The following is a 26,590-nucleotide window of genomic DNA, read 5'->3' as shown; positions in this document are numbered from 1 at the left end:
CTTATTGAAGCGCTAAGAAGAGACTTTTACTACTTTTGAATATCTATCGCTTGCAAGGAAACATGTTGTGTACGTTTACTCTCCTGAAAAACATCTCCGTTTTTTAATGTGAGGTTAACTCCTTACCATCCGAACAAACGACTTCTGGTTTGCGGTAGAAATCTGACTGAATTTAGCTACTATACGTTGATTTTAATTCAACTGACCAAATATCCACCCTAAGGTTACGCACACGAACATTATTTGATAAAATCCACATGTTTCAATTGTTTCTTTAATAACTTTTTCTTTCTTGGAATTCTACGTTACACACTACATAACGTGATAAACGATAGAATATGAGTTTCCAATACAATAGTATTTAAGACTATTTTCTCTTCCACCTGGCTTTGATATTTATTCTGCTGTCATAATATCATTCCGAGCTACCGTTATAAATATCATTTTCGTGACTATAAACATGGATAAAACTAATAATATTGAACTCAGTCAGCGTCATTAACAATATTGATTGATAGATTCATACCTTCTCTTTGAATCATTCTTTGACTTCTTCCACAAGTAGAATCAAGAGAATGAAGATGTAAAAAACGTTGAAATAATTACCTTCTCCTTCTACAAATAAACCGGCCTTGGCTGAGCAGCGGTCGCTTGGTAGGCCAAGGCCCTTTAAGAGCTGTAGTGCCATGGGGTTTGGTTTCTTTACTGAAAAATTAAGAAAGGAATAAACGTGAAGCAGTTAAACATAATTATAGAGATAAACAAGTGAATAACTAATAGACTTACACTACAGAGAACAGTCACGCGGCGTGAGTCTAACCCTGCGGCGTTCAGTGATAAGAGCACCATATATATACCCTGCCGTTACCCCGGTGATCGGCAAGTAGTCTTCAGAACCGCCGTCATGAAAGGTGAGTTCTCTTCCTCCTCTGTGTTGATAACTGCAAGTTAAGCGTAAAGTTATTTCATTCAGGCACTCCTTGTACCGACTGGGTAGGTCACTTAACTCATAGCATACATTTGAGAGCTGGTAGGTAGGTTCGAAAACTACTGTTGCCAGGCCTGAGGGTGTTTTTCCGATTTTTATACCAGGTTGTGGCTTTGCCCTAGTTAAGTCTATGGCCCCTACCTCTCTGATCTTAGCCAGTCCTTATCCTTGCGTCACTGAAAATCCGTCGATGCGTTAAGTGGTCTTAAACGACAAACAAAACTAAAAAAAGGTAAAAGAAGAAAATTTCTCCTTTGTGATTTTCGAAGTCCTTTCTTGGGTATTTGAGGCTACCTTCCTTTGAACTTTGGTCTTAAGTAGCGTTTAGGATACTACTCAAGTAATATAGTTTATTCAAATTTCTGGTTCTTTCACTTTGAATTTAACAAGTAATATTATAAATTATGGATAATTTGCGAAAAATATTAGTATTTAGTATGGAAAATATAGTGCAGAGTACGTTTATTTACACCGACTATGTTGACTTACATTGTACACATTTATGTTTATCCTTATGAATAATCTAGGCTCTCGTTCCGGAATTAGTAACCAGGAAATGGAATAGAAAAACAGACCACCTAGTACTCAATCAGTTAAACAGGTTGGTTGGAAATAACGTGAATTGGGTATATGAACGTTAGTGGGTTGGTCATACTCATAAATAATTTGAAAAAGAATTCGGTACGTCGCGCCGTTGTCGTTACATCAGCTGCTGAAGTTAGCCAATCGGATCACTTCGTGGGGGAATTGAAATGGGCGTTGGAAAGCGTTGTTGAATCTGCATGTGGCTTAAGACCACCTCGAGAGGAATGCTGAGATATCAGCATAAAGCCGGTGTTATGGTAGCATACCTTGTATGGCCTTGCCAAGCTTCTTCATGCGTCCAGTAAGAACCGACAATTCTCTGCGAAAGGTAAAGAATTTCATCCGATTTTCTTGACACGGCTTAGCCCAAAAGCCTGTACAGTATCATGTCTGTTCTCATCTGTTACCATCAACGTTTACATACGATGTTCCTAGTCCCCACACTGACTTAACGCATACGGCTATGTTTACCTGGAAACAGAGCATATATATTACAAATCACCGGTTATTGCAACGGAGTACAGACTAGCATTCTCGGTAATTCAACTTTTCTCTCTGTACATCAAACAAGACAATCTTTGTTACCAAACTACAGGTAATTATGTAATAACCAATGCATAGTATGAACAAGACGGTTAAAATATCCGACCAGGCCTGGAATAGAACCTGGGACCCCTGTGACCAAAGGCCAGCACGCTAACCATTTAGCCATGGAAAAGTAAACTCGTATCCTCATCCCGAGGTGGCGCAGCTCTTTTCAGGCACACCCCCAATGGAGGTGAGCAGCATGTACCATTTCAACCACACACCAGCCCTCCTGCCATTCTTAAATTTCTGGCAGTACAGGGGAACCGAAGCCTTTTATACCTTTCAGTGTCCTGTCTGCAAATGTTTTTAAAAGCTAAGAACTTCCTTAATCTTCTCCTTGCAACCACAACCATGCCTTAGTTTTCTTAGATGTATTTCTCCTTCCTATAACTGAAAGAGTGTTCTTCTTGTTACACTCCATTATTAACTTTGCCTACTTCGTCTTCTTCTTGGCAAGTTACTTTACTCCATCTATCACACTTCACTCCATCTCACTTTGCACGTACAACATTACCTAGCCTGTTTCTTACATTTTGACCTCGATATCTTCGTTGTGAATACCCTCCATCTTCACTATATCCATGACTGTTACCTCAAGTTTACGAACATTATATTAAGAGCCTAGCCAGGTTTAAGTCCTGTACAGCAGCGCAGTATAACAATAACCTGAGGTCTCACTTTTGCCTCCAAATTAATGTTAATAGCCACTAATTCGCTACAACCTATTTAGGTTTATCTCAAAGATGGATCTGGGAGAATACAGAAAAATATCACTTTAAATAGTCTACCTGCTCAAATACTATACTTCGTACCTGGCATTTACTTTCAGATTTCTTCCACATAGGCGTTACTTTTGTACTGGAAATGTTGAACGATGTGTTAATAAATTCACATGCTGTTCAAAGGGATATCTTTCTTGTCCAAACCTTCTTTGGCTAAGACTTTTGCCTGAAGAGACAATATTAAGATATATTGATATGTTAGTCTTTATGTATACTAATTCATTTCAGAGTGTCTTACTGTTCGAAATCAGGAATGTGTTAGTTATCATTTCCAAGAAGTTCCGTATATTGAACAGATGACAATGGAGATCTTAGCTCAGAATGAATATTTTAAAATTTTTAGGCCACCAATTATATTATATTTAAATATATATGAAAATAATGTGGAAGAATCAAACAGTAGTTAGAAGGGTAAAAATACTTAGAAGAACTATATTCCCACATTGCAAGTATATTAATTTAATTTGAGGTTTTTTAAGCCTTAAGTTGTGTGGCATGAATCTTATTCGTCAAAATCACCGCTAAACACGAATATATTAACAATTATTTCTGTACGGACGACTACTTTTTCCCGTGGCATAGAAATTTCTCGTTTGTTACACTAATGTCATATGTCGGTAAATTAAAGCATCATGGGTTGGTTTATTTTTTGTTTCAAAAGTGTGGCAAACTTAGCCGTATTTCTTGTACCATACCAAGTTCTTTACATATATGTAAACTGACACTATGGCAATAAAGCCCTAAAGCGCCTTTGCCTACCAAGCGACCGCTGCTCAGCCCTAATGCCTGTAGATATTACGAGGTGTCATGTGGTCAGCACGGCGAATCGTCTCGGCCGTTATTCATGGCTTTCTAGACCGGTTCACGTTTATTCACCTTTTTTGAAATTTCTTAGATCTTCCTCCAACATTCATACGCACATGCATACATATATACATTTCTATTATGCGCGTTTACTTCGTTTTGTCTGATAACTTCTAAACTCTGTGAATGAACAAAGAGTCTTCAAAACACTATACATGAAACTACTAGACCTGTGAAAAATTAATTTCAAACTCATAGAAACTCATTCTTAAGAGATGGGTTTCAATCAAAGTTTTGAATTCTAGATCTGTCAAAGTTACCTCCTTGATCACACTGGTCAGTGAGTGTGAGGAAGAACCAAGCACGAAAATATGCTCATAATCTATACACATCTTAAAAACTAAAACTGCAGTGTGCAGTCTCTCCTGTTTCTATATTCTTATTTGAAAGCATAAAACAGCAAGTTTAAACACTTTCTCCTAATTTTCCTTTCTAACTTCTTTACCTTGTAAAGTCTCACATATCTTTTGCCATGCTTCTTCGTACGTCCAGTAAGAACCAACTATTGGATCCAAATTAGTGTAATATCTTCATAAAGACTATCTCTTTAACACTACCCCGTACTGTTTATAACTGCAGTTAAATGTTCTCATAACCATTTGTTACCTTCAGTTTTTACATACGATTTTCCTAGTCCCCACACTGCCTTAACGCATACGGCTATGTTAACCTGGAAACAGCTTGTATGTTACCAAACACCGGTTATTGCAACTGAGTACACACTAGCATTTTCGGTGATTCAACTTTTCTCTCTGTACATCAAACTACAGGTAATTATGTAATGACCTATGCATAGTATGACAAAAGACGGTTTAGATTTTACAGTCTTGTAACAACTTTGAAACAATTATTCATTCTTTCACCAAGTATGATTTTAGCCTTAGTTAAATCTATGTATAATGAATTATCTGACTGTAGTAGTTTAACGCCGTGCTAACCCACGGAAGGTTTTCTGCGAGGCAAGGAAAGGGACAGGATTGGGAAGGTAGTGGCCGTGAGAAATGTTGTTCAGTCTTTAAATATGTTACGCACAACAGGCATTGTCAATAAAATAGAACCATAATATACAAACACAGACTAAGAATAACGTGTAATTTCAAAAATAACAAAGTCACTCATTTCGAAGTACTCCTGCGTAAAAGGGTTGCATATGTACTCACTTGTTAAGTTTACGTCCCAATATATTAGATGATAGTTTTTAATATCTATTTTTACAAGTTGCTTTAAGTCGCACTGACACGGGTAGATTTTATGGTGACGATAGGATAGGAAAGGGCTAGGAGTGGGAAGGGGAAGGAAGCGTGTGTAGCCTTAATTAAGGTGCAACCCCGGCATTTGCCTGGTGTGAAAATTGTAAACAACGGAAAACCTTCTTCAAGGCTGCCGACAGTGGGGTTCGAACCCACTGTCTCCTAAGCTCACAGCTGCGCGCCTCTAACGGCACGGCAATGAAATCATTGGAACGAGGTACGTCGTTTTGGTTAGCTGACCTACACGTCACTTACAGTGAGCTTAATTTTGCCTGTTTCTGCCCAAACATTATGAGGTGCATTATAAATATATGTGTTCTCGGCAGTAATGACAGAAAGCTTAATAAAAGGAGGACTACCGTGTGCTAACATAGGCTATTTTGTTAAAGTCCGTAATGCCCTTTTCTGGGGAAGTGGAGTCGACTGCAGTTTCCCCATAGCAGGATTATGTATTAAGAAAGACTGTGAAACAATGCAAAGTAGGCATTTATCAGGTGTTTACTAGGCATTATATCTCTGCTAGATCTGAAGAGATATGCTACTCTTGATAATTTACATGAAACAAAGTCCAGGTGAGCATTCACAGCTCGATTTGTTCTGGGCGATTTCCGACAAAAGAGTAGCGTTACAAAAATGTTGCAAAGTTTTGGGCTGGGAAGACTTGGGAGAAAAGAGACGAGCTGCTCGACTAAGTGGTATGTTCCGAGCTGTCAGTGGTGAGATGCGTAGGAGGACATTAGTAGACGAACAAGTTTGGATGGTGTCTTTAGAAGTAGGAAAGATCACAATATGAAGTTGGAATTCAAGAGGACAAATTGGGGCAAATATTCGTTTATAGGAAGGGGAGTTAGGGATTGGAATAACTTACCAAGGGAGATGTTCAATAAATTTCCAATATCTTTGCAATCATTGAAGAAAAGGCTAGGAAAACAACAGATAAGGAATCTTCCACCTGGGCGACTGCCCCAAATGCAGATCAGTAGTGATTGATTCCACTTCATGGATCTAAATGTGTTCCTAATAATTTCAATTTGATAATCATGATTTAATTTTTATTTAAATGAAATATAGTTTATGTTAGATCATTTACCAAGAGCTTGTTGAAAAAAAATTCAATTTCCAAGTTCGATGTTTGCTTACGTACCACATTCAGCTCTCCGAGTATTTTCGGTTAACATTGTACTCTGACAGAAATACTGACGTCATTGTAATGACCTATGTTAAGTTCAGTTTAATATTGTCCGTGTCTGTTACAGCATCACGGGTAACTGGACGAGTGGATTGTAATGAAACTTGCGATTTCAGTTAGAATAATGTCACGTAGAACCTTGGCTATAAATTGTCCAAATAATTTCACCAGGAGGGGCTGCTTCAGAAAGAGACTAAAGCATAAAACTTTATTTATCTCTCTTACAATTCGTTTTACACTAAAATAGGTCAAGGGGTTGTTAGGTACCTTTAAACAACGAACATCATCAAAATAGGTCATGGCGATTATATCAGTTGCAGTCATATGAAAGTTTAATTCCAAGAGCCGATAACTAGATCTACAGATAGTAAAGAGAGTTGCTACGGAGATAATTCTGTCAGTAATTTCTTTAATATTTACCCTATACTTGGCTTTTTCTTATAACAGAAGAGAAGGTTCATCAGTATTAATGTAAAATAAATGAACCTATAAATGGCCACAGAGACAAAATGCTGACAGGGGAGACATTTCCACTTATGTGCCTCAGAATCTGGGAAAAATTGTGAGGGGTGCAAAAATTTGTCATCATACACACGCTATGTGATTGCCCCGTAAATGAAATGTCGTATGGCTTTTAGTGCCGGGAGTGCAGGTCTTTGGATTTGACGCCCTTAGGTGACCTGGTCGTGATGAGGATGAAATGATGATGAAGACGACACATGCACCCAGCCCCCGTGTCAGCGAAATTAACCAATGATTGTTAAAATTACCGACCCTGCCGGGAATCGAACCCGGGGCCAGCACTGTAACCGTTTAGCCATGGAACATTGTCCCGTCAACAATGAGTACTACAGCTAGTCATTTATATATACATATTAGAAAATACAAAGGTCCAATAATACTGCATTGAGGAACTCCTCACGCAATCATTACAGGATCAGATAATGTTTCACCTAATCTAATTCTATGAGTTATCTTTTATGGAAATTTTGCCACCCATTCTGTTAGTCTTTCATCTAGTTCAATATTGCACTCATTTTTGTCAGCAGTCTCCCATGATCTACCGTATCAAAAGCCTTTGATAGGTGCAAGGACGCTATTCAGCTTACGAAGTGAATTACACGCAATGTTGACCTTAGAAATAACTTGAAATGTTCATGCAGTTCTTGTGATTGAAAGCCACGAAATATCGCGTTGAGACGTGCAGCTGTAGCTAAATTGTTACATTAAATTATTATTTATGCGGCTCTACTTACGATGTTCCTGTGTTTGAACAAATTTCACTGGAGATGAAGAACATACAGCTTCGACAATGTAAATGTTATTGCCAATACAGTACTATTCGGAAATTCATATAAAATTTACATGCCTAAACGCCCTTTGAATTATTATAAGTCGGAATTTCAGTTTCCTTAAAACCGCAAAAGAATTGCAATAACATTTGACTTCAAATCCGCTTGTTGTATTTCTTACTCACGGCCATCTAGAGTTCTGCAAAACACTACACTCACGTAATTAGTGCCATTGTCGAACGTGTCTTTTAGAAGATCATAAGTGATCATTAATCATCATTATATCATATTTGCTTTGTTGATTATGATTATTATATAACATATAATTCAGATTCTTTGTTTATAATTTTTACAATTTGTTACAGAGTACGTGGTCGGCTTTCTGGTCTTACTTACTTCGGTTGGGCTTGGTGTTGCCCAGAAAAATTCCCCTAGGCAGGAACGCCGTTTCGAAGCGCACCCTACCGACTGCTCAGCATACTACGAACTTCAATTACGCCAATGTCCACGAGGTCGCCTATTCAATATTGAGGAACAGAAATGTGACTCGCCTGAAAACGTGAACTGTGACTGTAAAGGTAAGATACTGCCTTTGAAAATACTGATGAGAGTATTTCGCACGTGAAACTTGCTATTGACGATCTTTGTGTAATAAACAATACACATAAGACACTGTTGACTTACCGTTAATTTTTTAAACCTGAATTTTTTATAGGTTAGAATATATTTGTATTCGGTTCATTAAAATTTGGATATTTTACTCTCACTTCAACTTCCGAAAGCTTTTATAAAAGAACAACGTACGATATATGTGAGTCACTCGTTCATATAAACATTTGTATACAGTACATACACTCATTATAAGTATATGAGTACCTTCATTCTTCCGCATGCTTTTACAACAATTGATTTGAAGAGAAAGTTTAACTTTCGATGAAGGTTGGCCACGCAGTTGAAGACGCTTCAGTAGGCAATGCATTAAAAAGTAATACAAGTCATTTTAATCCCGTGGAATATTAATACTGCCTGGTTTAACTTATACAATCGAGGTTGGTCATGTAAAACACAATTACCGCACTCAATGGCAAGTCAATAATAACGATGTAAAGTTATCGGTCTATATCTGGGAGTGAAGAAGTCCGTTAATGCTTCAGTTTTACTACGTATAAATATTTTGACTGCACATAATTCAACTACAACCTACGTGCAATTTTATTGTAATCAGTTTATGGATAACCCTGTCAGCCTGCCAGTAGGTATATGTAAGTGGGATTTGTTATTTCATCTTTAAATATATACATATCCGATAAATACGATTAAGCAAACTGAAAATTATAATCATTTATGCGTAGCTCCGCTTATTGGACGTGCCTCCTCTTCGTGTGATGCCAAACATTCTTAGAAATATTTCAGTGTACTGTACCTCTGCTGTACTGTACCAAAGGCTAACAACTTCACAAGTTGATTCTTCAGATGATGATATCTCATTTTATTAACATTCATTACTACCCGTAAAAGAAAGTGTTATTGAGTTTCACAACCAACAATCCTCACATTAGAAATGCATGACCTTTCCCTCTTCAACTTACAGATAATTTGGACTGGCTGAAAAGTTTGGACATTAAGTTTTGAATGCTGACCTGAAAATTACATACTTATTTAAGAAATATGTATTTATATGTATCCTTGTTTTGCCATACAAAATAAATAAATAAATTTGGACAAGGTGTCCCTCTCACGGAAATCCCCTTTCATTCCCTAGTCAGTTAAAATGTTCTTGCAGACATCACAGCTATACAGCATGCTACATAGGTTTCACTATAATACATAAAACTCATTAATATATTGTTCCTCTCTTGTGAATAATAATAACAATAATAATAATAATAATAATAATAATAATAATAATAATAATAATAATAATAATCTACACTAATATTATAAAGAGAAAAAATGTGTATATTTGTTTCTAACGGATAGACTCAAAAACTACTGAACCGATTTTAAAAATTACTTCACCCATAGAAAGCTACTTTGCCAGTGAGTAACATGGGCTTTATTTTATTTTCAAAATAATTCGAGGTTATTATTATTATTAAGCGTATGTAGTATACATAATGGACAAGTACATACAATATTAAACGAAAGAAAGACCTGCAAAGAATACATGGTATTAAGTAGGGAACAATTACACATGGATATCTGAATTATTTATCCACTGCGCTAGGGATACTGAGACATCAGCAAAGTCTTTCCGGTTTCCACCATAAGCACGCAGAGGGCATTCGTCCATTATATGATGCATGGTTACACGCTGGAGAGTCCCTAAAGCCCCACTGGTGAAGGGTGAATGCAGATCTTCCACAATTGGTATGAAACCTGTTTAGTGATGACCACGTTCTTCTTGGCACACTGAAACCAGCTGGGGCGTGGTTTGGATTAAAGTGGCTTGGCCACTCCGGAGCTGTACGAAACCATTGTTCTTGCCATTCCTCTTTTAAATTGAAACCAGCACGCATTAGATTCATAGCTGTTTTCATTGGTGGCTTACAGGATTTCAGCCTTTGTCTCCATAGATCTGCAACATTCGTGTGGATGGGTAGAGTTGGATTGGACATGATCTTATTATATTCTTGAACAAGGGCTCTTTAACGTCGCAGACTTGGAGGAGCAATGTGGCACAGGACTGGCACCCAGTGCGTTGCAGTAGGCTTCAGGGTACCAGAGATGATACGCATGGTGGTGTTAAGTTGTACAACGACTTTCAGCTGTAGAATACACGAGGCCAAGCGCAGTACGTCGTAATGTGTCCGCTGAAGCACCCCATGAAGTTCCACACAATTTAAATAGAATATTATTACGTGACCTCAACTTAGATCCGAGGTTTTCAAGATGCTTTCTATAAGGTAGGATTCGGTCAAGCGTTACCCCGAGGTACTTTGGATTAGGATTGTGCTTTAGCACTGAGCCGTTGAAGCATACTTGGAGTTTTGTATTAGCCAACTTGTTGTGGAGATGGAAGATGGAAAATGGGGGACACAGGGGGGAGATTTAAAAGTAATGGGCTAATGTAGGCAAAATATCGAATTTGTCGTACAAGAACGGAACAAAGCACAATTTAATCCCCTTGACGCGAAGAACAAAACTCGGTAATGAACTGCCGTAACCATGGCAACGTCAGCTCCTGGTTTCTACAGCAGCGAAATTATTTACAATATATCACAAAAACCTAGCAAGTTACAGACATGAAAATTGGTATTTGGAATCCCCTTTAAAAATAAAAGAACACAAATGTTCGTTTTTAGAAAGTCCCATTTAGAGGAGGGGGGTGAAAAGAAGTGAGGAAGGAGTTGAATTAATTATTTATATGAGGATACATATATCTCAGAAAATGAAGATGTTACAGACGTTAAAATTGTTACTTGGAATCTCCTTTGAAAATGAACACACACTTTTTTTTGTGGAAAATCCACTCAAGGGGGTGAAAAGAATAAAAGAGCGTGTGAATTTTTAAAATGGGTACTTCTTCTACCGATTTACCCACATCTGTGGGGTTGCGGGTGCGAACTGTGTTGCACATGTGGATTTGACACTGTTTACGGCTGGATGCCCTTCCTAACGGCAACCGTATATGTAGGAATGTAAAAACTATTGCGTGTTCCTGTTGTGGTTGGTAATGTGGTGTGTTGAGTGAATATGAAGAGTTCATCTACAGTGCAGTAAATCCACCGACAAAAGGGGAACGAATTTCATCAAACTCAACCGTACTGATTTTAGAGGAGTCTGTTTAGGTTCAGTTAGCAGCACTCTACAGTAGCATCTGAGCCACTTACGCAAGCCCTACTTCCTGGTTTACTTTATAAGCAACAATGGGATATTAAAAAAAAAACTTTTGAGACAGAATTTCAGAGGCTATTCACAGCCCTGTTGATAGTTACTCATGCCAAGAACATGTCCTCATCTGTTAATGTTCTTACTGAAAGCGTTAAGTACATCTGCGCATACAGGGTGTAACAAAAATGTAGGTCAAAGTTTCAGGACACATTTCTCACACGTGGAAGAAGAAAATATGCTATATAGACATGGGTTCAGAAGAGTTTTATTTCCATGTTAGAACTCATTTTCTACAACTCTACACAGTATCATCGGAACACATAGACACAGAACGTACCAGCATACCACGTGAAACTCTTTCATTCATGAAATGTTCATACATTAGACGCATTAGACGCAAAATTCCAGGGATATGTCAGCGCACCCGCGATTCAATCCGACGTAGGGTTGATGTATAATTTGTAAAAATGCTGACGGAGGGTATGCTTTTATACCTCATGTAAGAAAACGTTTCATGTTGGTACATTCTATTTCTGTGTGTTTTCCATGGTTAATGTACTATGTAGAGCTGTAGAAACTGATTTTAACATGGAAATTAAGTTTTACTGGTCCCATTTTCATATAGCACATATTCTTCTTGTACGTGTGAGAAATGCGTCGTGAAAGTTTGTTCACACTGTTACATCCTATATCCAGTAACATGCAATTGTTTCTCAAGGAAAGAGGTATATATTTTTCAGTTGTTCCTCTGTATTGAATGCCTACTTTCATGAACATATATTTGAGTCCCTCCTCGCACTCGCATTTGTGTCCTAGAGCAATACAAACTTTGCTATAGCATACTGAGCACCAATAAGTGTCGACGTCCCTGTGCTGTTGATGAATATAGGTTTCTCCCTCGCAGAGATCAGGTATTCTTGTGTCTAACAATCAGAAATGTGTATATTTCTAAGAAAATTGTTTCTGTTCTTTTCTATTCTTTAGATTCTTGTAGTCTAAAATATTAAATAAGTTTAATTATATACTTTATTATTTCTTATACAGTATAATTTATGTTTTAATTTTATTAGAATTGGTATCTGTACTTTAATTCTTTTAAGTTTAATGTTTAATTTAATATTTTGATATTATAAAATGTAATTAGTATGTACATAAAACTTTATTGTGTTATACGGAGACGCTTCATAAAGGGGCTTTTCAGCCTCAGTGGCATGTAAATCATCATTATCAAAAAAATCAATTCAATTCACTCTGGTAATACAAAGTACTCACACTGAAGGTTCTTCTTGCTGTTTGATACATAACACAACCTCTTACTTATTACTGAGTTGTGTGTGTGTCTTGTTGCAGGTGGGGAAAATACTTGTGAGAGGTCACCTGGAAATGAACAACAAGGGCATGGTAGATACAAAGGTAATAATAATAATAATAATAATAATAATAATAATAATAATAATAATAATAATAATAATAATAATAATAATAATAATAATAATAATAATAAGAAGAAGAAGAAGAAGAAGAATAGAGTTCACTCCTCGAAAGCACTGAGCCTACCATGAAAATCCACTTAAAAACTCCGTGGCAGTACAAACGAAAATATTCCACGACAGTCGACACACTCGCCGACCGCCTGTCCGGCTTATATAGGCAGGCCAGCAACTCGCGATTATTGCAGAAAGGGGCTGTGCACAGAACAGTCTCGGTCCGAACCCTCCAGAGGTGTCGAGGGTGATGTGTCAATGTAACATATGAGTCAAGAATATCACGACAACCTGGGAAAAAGTGGTCAGAGGTGCGGAAGGGGAAGCATTCAGAGAGGATGACATGATTTTGGGAGGAAAAGGGGAAAACGCCGGAAGATGACATTATGTAATCAAGTTCAATCGCTCCCCTTAAGGGGAACAATCGTGCAAATAAATAAATAATAATCGTATGGCCTCAAATACCGTGTGCAGACATTTCGATTTGACGCCATCTGGCTGTCTGCTAGTCAATTTCGATGTTCTGTTTTACTAGGCCTACTAGGTCGCAGACAGGTGAAACCGAAACTCTCTTGTACGTCTAAGGCTGAGAATTAATGAATTTTGTCGGGTACAAGTATGTCACCAGAGATCTTTTACATGCCGATATCATACGACGTAGTGAATCATATTGATTTTTTCCGCCTTTTAAAAATTCCACTATATCTGTCGGATTTGAACCCGCTATCTTGAGATCCAGAGGCCGACACTCCACCAATGATGGCAGTAGGGAACATAATGGCCAGGGAAAGGGTGGAGATAAATCCAATAAGGACGGATATGAACAAAACATGATGATAACAGAGAAAGTGAAGAGAATCACAGGAAAGAAAGCAAGTAGGTTAGCCATGAAGACCGTAGAAAATCCGCCAAGTTCCCAACAGTTCTAATTTTCTGCCCATTTAATTTAGGTTACGATGTAATGCGAAGTATAAAACGGATAAAACTGTCCCACTTCGAGTCTTCCAAGTTTCAGACGCACATTGTTTTGATAAACTTACGTTTTAAGCTGTTGCAAAAGTAGCTTATCACGGATCTATTTATGCGTGAAAATAACACCAAAATAAACATAATTTAAAATATATAAATTAAAAACTTATTACACTCTATGAAGTTTCGGGTATACAATTGGATCAAAAAATAAAGTTGTCTGATGTTTCTGTTGAAACACACTTTTACGTTGTCGTACCTATCAAGAAGTATATCAAACGAAATACATGATCTGATCTTTTCAGGTGTCCAAAGTTCTATCCTTCAATTATTCTGGTAGTGTGAGTCATCGTTATACTTTTCTGTCATTATTTTTGAGAGATATCCAATTTTAATCCATTTATAAATAAGCCAGTCCATCCCAGAATAGTAGAGGGGAGCTATTAAATTAATGTTGTGAAATCCGTCTTCAGACTTCAGTAATCTTGTCACTCCCATGGATGATTTGAATAATGAAATATTATGAACCTATTGTCACAATTACTACAAAGAATTTCTTAAATGATTTTTGATGAAAACATTTTAACCTACATAAAACACTGTGCCTGCTATTTCAGTCCGTGAATACTTACTACAACCAAGCCATGTTTTCTGTTTTTTTGTTTATGTCAGTTAATGATTTACTCAGTACTTGAATAATCAAATACATTTTGTACCTTAGAATAAAACTTTTTCCAAGAGTCTGTACACCCGGCGAGTTGGCCGTGCGGTTAGGGGCGCGCAGCTGTGAGGTCGCATCCGGGTGATCGTGGGTTCGAATCCCACTCTCGGCAGCCCTGAAGATGGTTTTCCGTGGTTTCCCATTTTCACACCAGGCAAATGCTGGGACTGTACCTTAATTAAGGCCACGGCCAATTCCTTCCCATTCCTAGGCATTTCCTGTCCCATCGTCGCCATAAGACCTATCTGTGTCGGTGCGACGTAAAGCAAAATAGCAAAAAATAAGAGTCTGTAATAGCTGCCATAAGTAATAAAATTGAAATGTGACGAGCCAAAACGATGACGAATAACCCCCTGCAGGAAGCATTTGACTCTAAGGGCTACTCTTTCTTTTATTGAAGGCCACTGACAAACTCAGGGTCTGGAAGTCATATATAGAAGAACTGTTCACCGATGACAGACATAACGAACATGGTGTGAACAAGGCGAACACTAGTCCTGCCAGGACGAGGTGGGGAGTGTCATCTGCCAAACGAAGAATGGAAAGGCACCTGGACCCGATGAAGTGCGTGCAGAACTCCTCAACTTCTGAACGACAACGGTATCAGTATTCTGACAGAGCTATTCAACAAAATCTACCCAAGTGGAATAATCCCAGAAGACTGGCTTAGGTCCACTTTTACCACTCTCCCCAAAAAGGCAAATGCCAGACGATGCGAAGAGTACAGACCATCAGTCTGATCAGTCATATCCTAAAGATATTCTTAAAGATCATTCATTACAGAATCCGTGCTAAATGTGAAGAAGTGGTAACTGAAACACAGTTCGGGTTCACGAATGGTCTTGGGAGTATAGATGCACTTTTCTGTATTCCAGTACTTGTCCAGCGTTACTTGGAAATGAACAAGGATGTCTATGCATGTTTCAAAGACTATGAAAAGGCATTTGACAAAGTCCAGCACGGGAAGTTGATGGAAATTCTGCACAACATGAGACTTGACGACCGAGGTATTCGGATTATTGCCAACTTGTACTGGGGTCAGAAAGCGGCAGTCAAGATTGAGGAAAACCTGTCAGAAGAAATAAACATCCGCCGAGGCGTTCGACAAGGCTGCGTATTATCGCTTCTACTCTTCAACATTTACTCAGAGGCTATCCTTGCAGAAGCACTGGAAAATCCGTCTACCATAGGCATCATTATAAACGGGGAACGTCTAAAAAACCTCCGTTATGCTGACGACACTGTATAGCTAGCAGACAACGCAGAAGACCTTCAATTATAATTAGACAAAGGGAATGTTGCTTGCAGCAACAGAGGACTGAGGATTAAGAAAACCTAGTACTCACTGAACATGTGAGAAGCATCTTCATGCAGATGAAGAAACTGCTCAATAACCGCAACCTACAACTACAGTAAATCTGTCTCCGTCTGGTCCGTGGCTACATCATTCCCACGTTACTATATGGAATGGATGGCTGGACACTTACTAAAGTCCTCTGGAAAAGATTGGAAGAATTCGAAATGTTGGTGTATAGACGGATGTATGCATTTCGTGGACAGACAGAATCCGGAATTCCGAGGTGTTGGATCGACTTGGAAAGAAGGCTGAAGTCACGCTGACCATTAAAAGGAGGGAGCTGGAATACTTCGGCCATTTAATGCGGAATTATAAGTACAGAATCCTGCAGCTTGTTATACAAGGAAGAATAGAAGGACGTGGGAGTCCTGGTAGACGACGAACTCTATGGATGAAGAACCTCGTAGACTGGTATGGGTTGAACACGATGGCTCTATTCCGTGTCGCTGCATCCAAATTCAAGATCACCGTGTTAACCGCCAACCTTCGCTAGAAGATCGCACATTAAGAAGAAGAAGATACATTAACACTGGTCACAGCAGTTTAACAGTTTCCTCACTCCATTACTTACGCATCAACAGTGACTCAGGTCAACAATTTACATTAACACAGTCTAACCACGTTCATAGTTCACACTAGTCACTTTGAAGTTATGCACTATCTGTCATAAGAAGTTAATGCACTCTCATTCGTGGGTCATAAATTCCAACACTTTTTTCGAAGCCACTTTCCGGCCTTCCCCAGACTCCCGTGCTAACTCCATACACCACCGCGGGCACTTACAGACCGCAGACAGACTCGAGACTCGAATTCTTGATAGAGTTCACTCCACGAAAGGACTGAGCCCACCATGAAAATCCACTTTAAAACTCCGTAGCAGTACAAACGACAATACTCCGCGACAGTCCACACACTTGATGACCGCCTGTCCGACTTATATAGGCCGGCCAGCAACTCGAGATTATTGCAGAAAGGGGCTGTGTACAGAACAGTCTGGATCCGAACCCTCTAGAGGTGTCGAGGATGATGTGTCAGATGTACGGCCGGAACATCCACTTCTGGTTTCTACTTTTGAGTGGTAGTTAGTACAATCGACAGTTGGAGCCGAGACATCAATTGTTCTCGGGCGGGGCCAATGTGACCAGACCCCTCCTGCTCCCAGAAAAAAATGGCGGACATTCCGTGACAATATGTAACATTATATCCTGCAAATATAATGTTAAAACTTCCCTACCTACTCACTCTAACCGAGTTGGCTCATTTACACAGAGCGATTCACTCGGAACAGGACTTGGATATTTATAATTGAATTAAATTCCTATGACGTATTTTGATTCTCCATAAGTAAGACGATCAGGTATTACTCAAGAATTCATGCATCCAATGTTCAGATATATATATATATACTCGGCTGTTCATACTAGTGAATGTACAATGAAGCATAGTAATATCAATTCCAAGAATTTCCAACTTGACATAATGTTGAGTTCCCTGTTGTCATAAACCTTACGTTTTCAAGTATCCGGAAGTAAATAATCTGGAAGTGAATCGTATGAGTGTTATGGTCTGAATAAAAATATATAGTAATGAAGAAGCAACTTTTTGAAACAGTTACTGGCTGTTATGAAAGTCAAGTAATATCACATGACTGATTTTGTTTAGAGAAAGACGGTCATGCTACCAATGAAAGGAAATACCATAGATTGTTATAGTTGTAGAACAACATATATTCTTTCTAATGCTTCAAAAATTTCGTAGCATATCTTAAATAATAGAATAACATGACGGGTTGAGCAGTATGTACGAAGATGTTTAGTTTGGCCTCCAGAGATGGGAAAGGTGCCGGAGGAACATCTTTCTCATCATGCATGATCCCTGGAAGGAAAGTTCTTATTTCAAGCAATTAAAAAAACTGTCCTTGATTATAAAGATTGGTTCTACGTACTAAACTTGTAGCCTAAAAGCTACATGAAACCAAAATTGAAGTAAACGATGGTAAAAGGTAGCAACTATATGGAGAGGTGTAAGACAGGTGTATCCTTTACTACTCTACTTGATCAGTCTATACTGTATATCGAAGAGAACATTACTTCTCTGAAGGGAAAGGAAAGCGAATTAAAATAAATAGAAAACATTACTCAGTGTACGGTTTGCAAAAGGAACTGCATTTGTTGCAGAAACAGAAAAAGACATGAATGGAAAGCTACAACATATCGAAAAAGTTGTGGGCAAATTAAAAGAACAATACTGGAAAAAATGAGACAATGAAAGTAAGGAAAGGAAATTACGGACAGAAATCGGCTTTAAGATGTAAAAAGCTAGGAAACTGCATGAAATTCCAGAATTATATTACGTTGGAGGTATTATCATTAACGATAAACGAAGCAGGAGGAAGGTTAAAAGGAGGATAGCTATGGCTAAAAATAAATTTGTACATGAAAGGTACGTGGAATGTACCAAGCTATGGAAGCGAAACATGGACCCTGGGAAAACAAGATAGGGACAGGTTAGAAGCAACTGAGGTGTTGTTTGAAGACGATTAAACTGAATAACTAAACAGAAATAAAATGTTACGCCACAATGATGCCAAAAGTAAATGAAAAGTGTAGTTCCATCAAAAAAAACAGAGAAAAGGGAAGTGAAATCGTTTGTACACCTAGCGAGTCACAATAGTTTCATATGCAGCATCGTGGAAGGTGGAAAGTAGAGAGAGGAATCGTCAACGTTTTCATACATCAAGAAACACGTTATGGGAACAAACTACAGTTCTCATGAAGAAATGAAGATTTTGGAAATGTACAGAGAACGTTGGCTGCAGCCTTTAATAAATAGTGATGATGAACTGGTCACTTAGAAAATATTCTTCGGTTGTGCACAAGATTGATTTTATATCGAGTTGTTTACAGGGTCCACAAAACACGAGAGTTCCCACTAATATCTATACAGGTGCTGAATCAATGCGACAAGAACCGCCTGAAGGAAAGGCATGATTTGCCAATTAATGCATGTGAACAAATATGTAATTGAACAGAGAATGGCTCTAAATATTTTTAGGCCGGATTCATCATCGTCACTCGAATCGATAGCACATAAGCATATAACAAAATGTGTCTCTACTGCATCTCCCTACCGCCCATCCTCCTCCCAACTGGTTTTCCAGTTGATCTAATCCTTTCCAATCGACGGATGTCACAGATGCGACAGCGCTCGCCGTCACATCCTTCAGGTTCATTAACGACGTGACGCCCGTAATGTTTTGCACTCGTTCAGATCTTTTGTTTTTTATTCAGACCAGCTTTATGGCACCGAGGTCACACATGACGTAAAGATGCAAGCGTAGAACTGCCCATGCAATATCAGTAGTTCATCGAACCAGTATCCTTTTCTGGATTTTTGAACTCCTAGATCATTTCACCAGATCACTTTTAACGGCATACCGAGGGGGTACTTTGTTTTCTTCAGTACTGTGTTAAAGAGCACTGCCAATTAGTGTAACACTTCTAGAGGAAAGATTAGGAAAGAGTTCTCGCTTATCCACTTGCAAAACATTACCCACATTCATTGGCCCTTTCCTTTTCGACGTTTAGACACCGATAAACCTACTCCTAGAGCCACCTTGACCGAGAAACGGACTGATCGACGAGCCTTTGTTGGTTGTAACTCTGTGAATAATTTCAATCCCTCAAGATTTTTTCTTAGAATTCGTATTAAAGTTGCATCCATACAGACAGGTCTTATGGCAACGATAGGATAAGAGAGAACCAGCACTGGGAAGGAAGCGACCGTGTAACGAGCTCGATAGCTGCAGTCGCTTAAGTGCTGCCAGTATCCAGTATTCGGGAGATCGTGGGTTCGAACCCCACTGTCGGCAGCCCTGAGGATGGTTTTGCGTGGTTTCCCAATTTTCACACCAGGCAAATGCTGGGGCTGTACCTTAATTAAGGCCACGGCCGCTTCCTTCCCACTCCTAGCGCCTTCCTGCCTCATCGTCGCCATAAGACCTATCTGTGTCGGTGCGACGTAAAGCAAATAACAAAAAAAAATAAAAAAAATAGAAGCGACCGGAGCCTTAATTAAAGTACAGCGCCAACATTTGCCTCTTGTGAAAATTGGAAACCACCAGGGAGTTGGCCGTGCGGTTTGGGCGCGCTGCTCTGAGCTTGCATCCGGGAGATAGCGGATTCGAGCCCCAATGTCGGCAGCCCAGAAAATGGTTTTCCGTCGTTTCCCATTTTCACACCAAGTACCTTCCTTAAGGGCACGGCAACTTCCTTCCCACTCGGAGGTTTTCCGCATCCCATCGTCGCCATAAAACCTATCTGTGTCGGTGCGACGACAAGCCAATTAAAAAAAACATGCGTCTTAGTCACCTCGCCAGTGAATCATATATGGGGGCTAATAATTATTTTCATGTTACTGGAGTACCTCTTTTATTTGAACCCATTCATTATGCAACAAATATCTTAAAGTTTGCGTGCCTAGGACGGGAAGTGCATTTTCCCTTTAACTACCAACAGTAGCTTAGTTGCCGTTGGAAAAATTTTATTCTCTGCACTGTGTAGAAGTAGTTTATCCGTCTCGTACTACTCTGTCAAAAACATCACAGTGAAACTTGTAATTCACAGAAATATACCTCTTTTGTCCTTCCTTTCGGATGGTTGAAATCGTTCGAACTGGCACATCGCTGTAATTCGCAGCTTGCAAGTTACTCTATTTTACTAAGTACATGAATATTTCCTGCTTAGCTTCTCAATCACTCTGGTTTACAATGTTCCGGAACATTTGTCCAGCTTCATTATGAATTGTGTTTCCCTTCTTGCTAACGACAGTCATTACAAATTATTTGCAAAACGGTAACTCACAGAGAAATAAAAGGAAAATAAGGGACAGGATAAAATGAGGAATTTATAAAGGAATAATGACATGACAATGAACGCAGAGAGTGCAGTATTGTAAATTATGGTGCCAAGGGCTGTTACTCAGAGCTAAATACAAGTGGCCTGTGTAGTAGCTGGAATACTATGACGTTGATTACGTCACTGACTTCACTGGCGAAAACTACTTTCCCCGTGCCTCATCGGGCATACGGGTATGCCTTCTTCTCACCTTCCAGCAGTACATCTGAATGAAGTCTGCGTGCAGCCATCTATGAGTAAGAAGATTAACCGGCTTAGGTACATGGATTCTAAATTTCCTATTTACTTTCCGTGGTAGCATAAGGAAAATACAACCTTAACGTACAGAATGACATCCTTCGTTCCGTTTGGAAGCTTTAACTCAGTATAAATTCCTACTCAGTCCGCCTCTGTGGTGTAGTGGTTAGCGTGATTAGCTGCCACCCCCGGAGGCCCGGGTTCGATTCCCGGCTCTGCCACGAAATTTGAAAAGTGGTACGAGGGCTGGAACGGGGTCCACTCAGCCTCGGGAGGTCAACTGAGTAGAGGTGGGTTCGATTTCCACCTCAGCCATCCTGGAAGTGGTTTTCCGTGGTTTCCCACTTCTCCTCCAGGCGAATGCCGGGATGGTACCTAACTTAAGGCCACGGCCGCTTCCTTCCCTCTTCCTTGTCTATCCCTTCCAATCTTCCCATCCCTCCACAAGGCCCCTGTTCAGCATAGCAGGTGAGGCCACCTGGGCGAGGTACTGGTCATACTCCCCAGTTGAATCCCCCGACCAAGAGTCTGAAGCTCCAGGACACTGCCCTTGAGGCGGTAGAGGTGGGATCCCTCGCTAAGTCCGAGGGAAAAACCGAACCTGGAGGGTAAACAGATGATGATGATGATAAATTCCTACTCAGGGTCTTCATTTACGTTATCAATCATTTAATTCCATTCAGTGGTTGTCGCATAATTTATATTAATTAATTAATTAATTAATTAATTTGTTTACAGTAAAGCCCCATTAACACGAATTCGCCTAAGATGAACAGTCGGTTAACATGAACAAAATGTTGGCCCCGGCAAGTAATGTACTACAGCATGTTGTCATGAAAGGTCTCCACGGCTACCAGAACTCTTCATAGCCCCCTGCCTCATTATATCTCACTTAACGCAAACTACTGATGCTATTTGTTGTGTTCTGTCAGTTGTTTCTCCGCTAGGAATGCAAGAAATGCGTGTAGTTGAAGGCAAGTCTCTGTCAGACCATAGTTTATTTGAGTATGAAGCGGCTTAACATTAATGTTTCTTGGTGCAATTAGATCGACATCCGTGAACGTCACCGAGTCTCAGCTTGTACTTTCAGCCTACCAATTCATTTTAGCAATGTGCACATTAAATGTAGCAATAGAACTTATTGAACATCAACAGTTGTTATTGCTCGAGGCTTCCGACCCGTTGGCCGAATGCTCAGCGTAGTGGCCTTCGGTTCAGAGGGGCCGGGTTCGGTTCCCGGCTGGGTCGGGGATTTTAACCTTCATTGGTTTATTCCAATGGCTCGGAGGCTGGGTGTTTGTGCTATCCCCAACATCCCTGCAGCTCACACGCCATACATAACACTATCCTCCACCACAATAACACGCAGTTACCTACACATGGCAGATGCCGCCCACCCTCATCGGAGGGTCTGCCTTATAAGGGCTGCACCCGGCTAGAAATAGCCACGCGAAATTATAATATTGTTTGAGGCAGCAGTAGTGATCAGGAGAATATGTAATTTTGCCCAGCTGCCAGGAATTTTAACCTCCTTGAAAAATTTACAACGTTTTGCTGCAATGTGCGACGTCGCCGCTGAGTTTACAGAAGCTAGGAATATAGTTGGCGATGAAGTGACAAGGCACTTCCGTTTCCGTGAGCGTCTGCGTAATATATCTGCTTGAATTGTTCTACCAAAACGAGTACCTAAACTGTTACTTATATACTGTACTAAGGAGCAGTGCTCAGTAATACTGAACTGTAAAGTGATCGATTTCTAACTCAAAAATTTGGATACTCATTCAACACAAAGTTTGGATTTCCGCACACTTGGATTTCGTTTTAGCTAGGTTTTAGAGTCTTCATTTATTTATTTATTTATTTATTTATTTATTTATTTATTTATTTATCCACTGAAACATAAAGTAACCACTTTATTTTTACCAAAGTTCTGGAATGTCATCTCCCTTGATTGTATGGTATAAGCACGACCACAATTCAGTGTTTTTGTGCTGTTCACGGAGGTATAAGTGTGTGTGTTCAATTTAAGTGAATTAGGCTGTTTAGTGACTTTGACACCTTCACTGGACTTCATGCATTCTAGATGCTTCCCATTCTCTACTAAACACTTACTCATGAGTTACATTTGATTCTAGAGGCTAAGTATCAGTTTAATGCATGAATTTTTTATCCTTACCAATCATTTTTCTTGGTTAATGACATTTATGGAGAAGGAGTATCATGCTCTCCATAACAGAGTTTTCATTGGATATTATAAGAAATTATAACTGTAAGTCATTTTTCTTGTTTTCAACATTCTTAATTAATCATTTTTATTTGTTACAGTGTGCAAGAAATTGGAACGCACTCAGTATGGAAGATGGACACCTCGTCAGTGCTCGAAAAAATCTCAGAAATTGGGACGTGTTTGCAAATTGCAGTGCAGTCGAGGATTTGACAGGAGTGGTGGATCCCAAGTTCGCTGCACAGAGTCAGGCTGGGAGGGACAGTATGGTGTGAACATCATCCCTACTTGTATGAGTGAGTACCATTCTCTATAACCTACCTACTGTTGAATAAGCACAGGAACTGAAAACAATTAAATTACCAGCCTTAACCTAAAAAAATGCCGGTCTCCGTAGCGTAACGGTTAATGCTACTAGCTGTATTCCTTGGCGCGTCGAGTTCGATTCCCGATCCTGTAAGAATGGCAAGAAAGCTGCTATGTGGTTAAAATTGTACACGCACAACCACCTCCATTGGGGATTTACGTATAAATATCTGCGAACTTCGGGACGAATACACACATTTACTTTTTCTCAAATTATGGAGTAGAGGAGTATTTTTAATGAAAATCTACAGCCTCTTCCCGGTCATTTCACTGGGTCAGGATTGGAATGAATGAAGACCCCAACTAGTGGCGAGGATAGGAATTGTGGCAGCTGTCGAAGCCTGTCGCACTCCTCTGGGGCAATGATAAATGACTGACAAATGAAATGAAATGTTAATGGAGAGTGTTGCTGGAATGAACGATAACAGGAAAACCGGAGTACCCGGAGAAAAACCTGTCCTGCCTCCGCTTTGTCCAGCGTAAATCTCACATGGAGTGACCGGGATTTGAACCACGGTATCCAGCGGTGATATGCCGGCACGCTGCCACCTGAGCCACGGAGGCTCCCAGTATTTTTAATAAAATATTTAAATTGTCCTTCTCTGTCGTGTAGATTAGTGCGATTGGCTGCTACCTGCGGCGGAGGCCCGGGTTCGATTCGCGGCTCTCCCACGAAATGTTAAAAATGGTACGAGGACTGGAGCGGGGTCCACTCAGCCTCGGGAGGTCAACTGAGTTGAGAGGGTTCAATTCCTACCTCAGCCATCCTGCAATTGGATTTTCGTGATTTCCCACTTCTCCAGGCTAATGCTGGGATTGTATCTAACTTAATGCCATTGACGCTTCCTTCCCTGTTCCTTGTCTATCCGTTCCGATGTTCGCAACCCCACAAGGCCGCTGTTCAGCATAGCAGGTGAGGATGCCTGGGCGAGGTAGGCCTACTGTTCCTTTTTCAAAGTTGTGTTCCCTACCAAATGTCTCACGCTCCAGGACATTGCCTAGAGGTGCTAGAGGTGGGATCTCTCACTGAGTCATGCGAAAACCCATCTTGGAGAGTAAATCATCATAACAAGTAACACTTCAATGACATTTCCCTAGCAAGCCCCTTGATTGACTTTTAAAGGTGAAACTATTGGGGATTCAAGAACTTGCGGTCCTTTCCTAATGGAACGCCTAGCAACATCGCCGAACACTGACTTCTCTAGTCATTTGTTTTCCCAACGTTATTACAAATGGATCCAGAAGTCAGAGCTGACAGCCGACTAGTTTGAATTCATATCACAATTGCTTCTGGTATACATTTTATACTTGGAATACATTATTGAACATTATATTACGACATGTAGTGCAATGATATCTCCACTCGAGTCATTTAAAACTTCCGTCAATTTTATGTACGAGATTGCAAGGCAAAGCACATTGTAGCCGATATTACGTAGTACGTATAGAGTATAACACAGTATTCGAAGGTAAATGCGTACACAGACGACTGAACAATATACAGACAAATAGCGAGTCCTTTAATGAGAATTATATCTACTAACATCTGATGCACATGTTTCGTTCGTGATGTAAGCGTGCTCCTGGATTTACGCTGCCTATAACCTGCCAGACTTGGAAATAACTATTGCATAACTTCAATATTTATTTATTTATTTATTTATTTATTTATTTATTTATTTATTTATTTATTTATTTATTTATTTATTTATTTATTTAATCCTTTTACCCCGCAGGATTGTTCTTTTTCCGGATTCCACCTGTATCGCAGTGTCTTGGCGCAAGAATAATTTGGTCTGGGATACAAATTGTATTACACGTCATCTGAAAGGCAACTTAGCGTTTATGTACTGTATTTCAATCGAATCTACAGGCCGGACGTTCACATCATTTATAGTCGGGACTAACTGCGTAAGGAACGATGTTACTAGCGTCATTTATATATTTTTTTTCTTTTGCCAGTAGTTTAACGGCACACTAGCACATCGAAAGATTTCAGGGACGCAAGGATAGGAAAGGGCTGGGAATGGGAAATAAGTAGCCATGGCCTTAATTCAGGTATAGCCCCAACATTTTCATGGTTTGAAAATGGGAAACCACTGAAAACCATATTCAAGGCTGCCAATGGTAGGATTCGAACCTACCATCTTCCGAATGCAAGCTCACTGTTACGCAAACCTAACCGCAAGCCAAATCGCTCGGTCATTTTATTTTTGCTATTTTCTTTACAGACACAGATAGGTCTTATGACTCCCGGTCATTTATATTTCAATCAGTTTATTATAGTGTAACACATAAGTTGCTACCCAGATGTGACGTTGGTATTGGATTGAGTGTCTCTATGAATTGGCTCGTGCCCTGACATTCTCGCTTGATTAACCGCCACCTGAGAGCGACAAGCCCTCTTTGATGTATTCTCTCCTAAAATACAGTTGCAGCTAATCTTGTGGCATTGTACAGTTGATACGTAGGTACCAGATCATTTGATAAGCTGGAGCACGCCCACTATGGATTAATCGTTGTCGTATTCATTACACCGAATTTATAGTTAGACGAAGCACTACTGAGCGGCCTGCATGGGTAGTCGATTTTGCCACGTGTGGTATTATCAAGGATAGAGTGCTTTCTTCGAAACAGACAGACATGGAACATTTGAAAATCTTTATCTACAAGTAGTTTGAAAACACTTTCGGTAATAACCCAGATTGTGTTACAAAATATATGCAAATCTGTGGTCAATTGCTTCTTACTTAGATTACATCAAAACTCAAATTGTATTTTGGGTGGTGGCAATATTTGCCACACCATCCATTGCCAAGAAGAAAAATCCGTCTGATAGAGTTGATGACGGTAATCATCTCTTCCTAGCCCATTTCAGAAGATAGTGTTCATCGTAAATACTTAGCTATAGCTCCTGAAGAGGATTAGCGCTTATCCAGTTTAT

The 26,590-nt window shown here is 39.6% G+C and overlaps 1 protein-coding gene across 1 annotated transcript in view; it reads left to right on the top strand.

Annotated features, from left to right (window-relative positions):
• LOC137496968 (uncharacterized) overlaps window positions 1-26,590 on the top strand; it is a 53,302-nt gene that overhangs the window by 20,173 nt on the left and 6,539 nt on the right. Inside the window, exons 2-5 of the mRNA XM_068225180.1 lie at window positions 794-911; window positions 7,904-8,116; window positions 12,723-12,785; window positions 23,382-23,576. Coding sequence (XP_068081281.1) covers window positions 794-911; window positions 7,904-8,116; window positions 12,723-12,785; window positions 23,382-23,576 — 589 coding nt within the window. The remainder of the gene's footprint in view (window positions 1-793; window positions 912-7,903; window positions 8,117-12,722; window positions 12,786-23,381; window positions 23,577-26,590) is intronic.

Source organism: Anabrus simplex, chromosome 1 (assembly GCF_040414725.1).
Source record: "Anabrus simplex isolate iqAnaSimp1 chromosome 1, ASM4041472v1, whole genome shotgun sequence".
NCBI classification, from domain to species: domain Eukaryota; kingdom Metazoa; phylum Arthropoda; class Insecta; order Orthoptera; family Tettigoniidae; genus Anabrus; species Anabrus simplex.
This window is presented reverse-complemented; position numbering and strand designations above follow the sequence as displayed.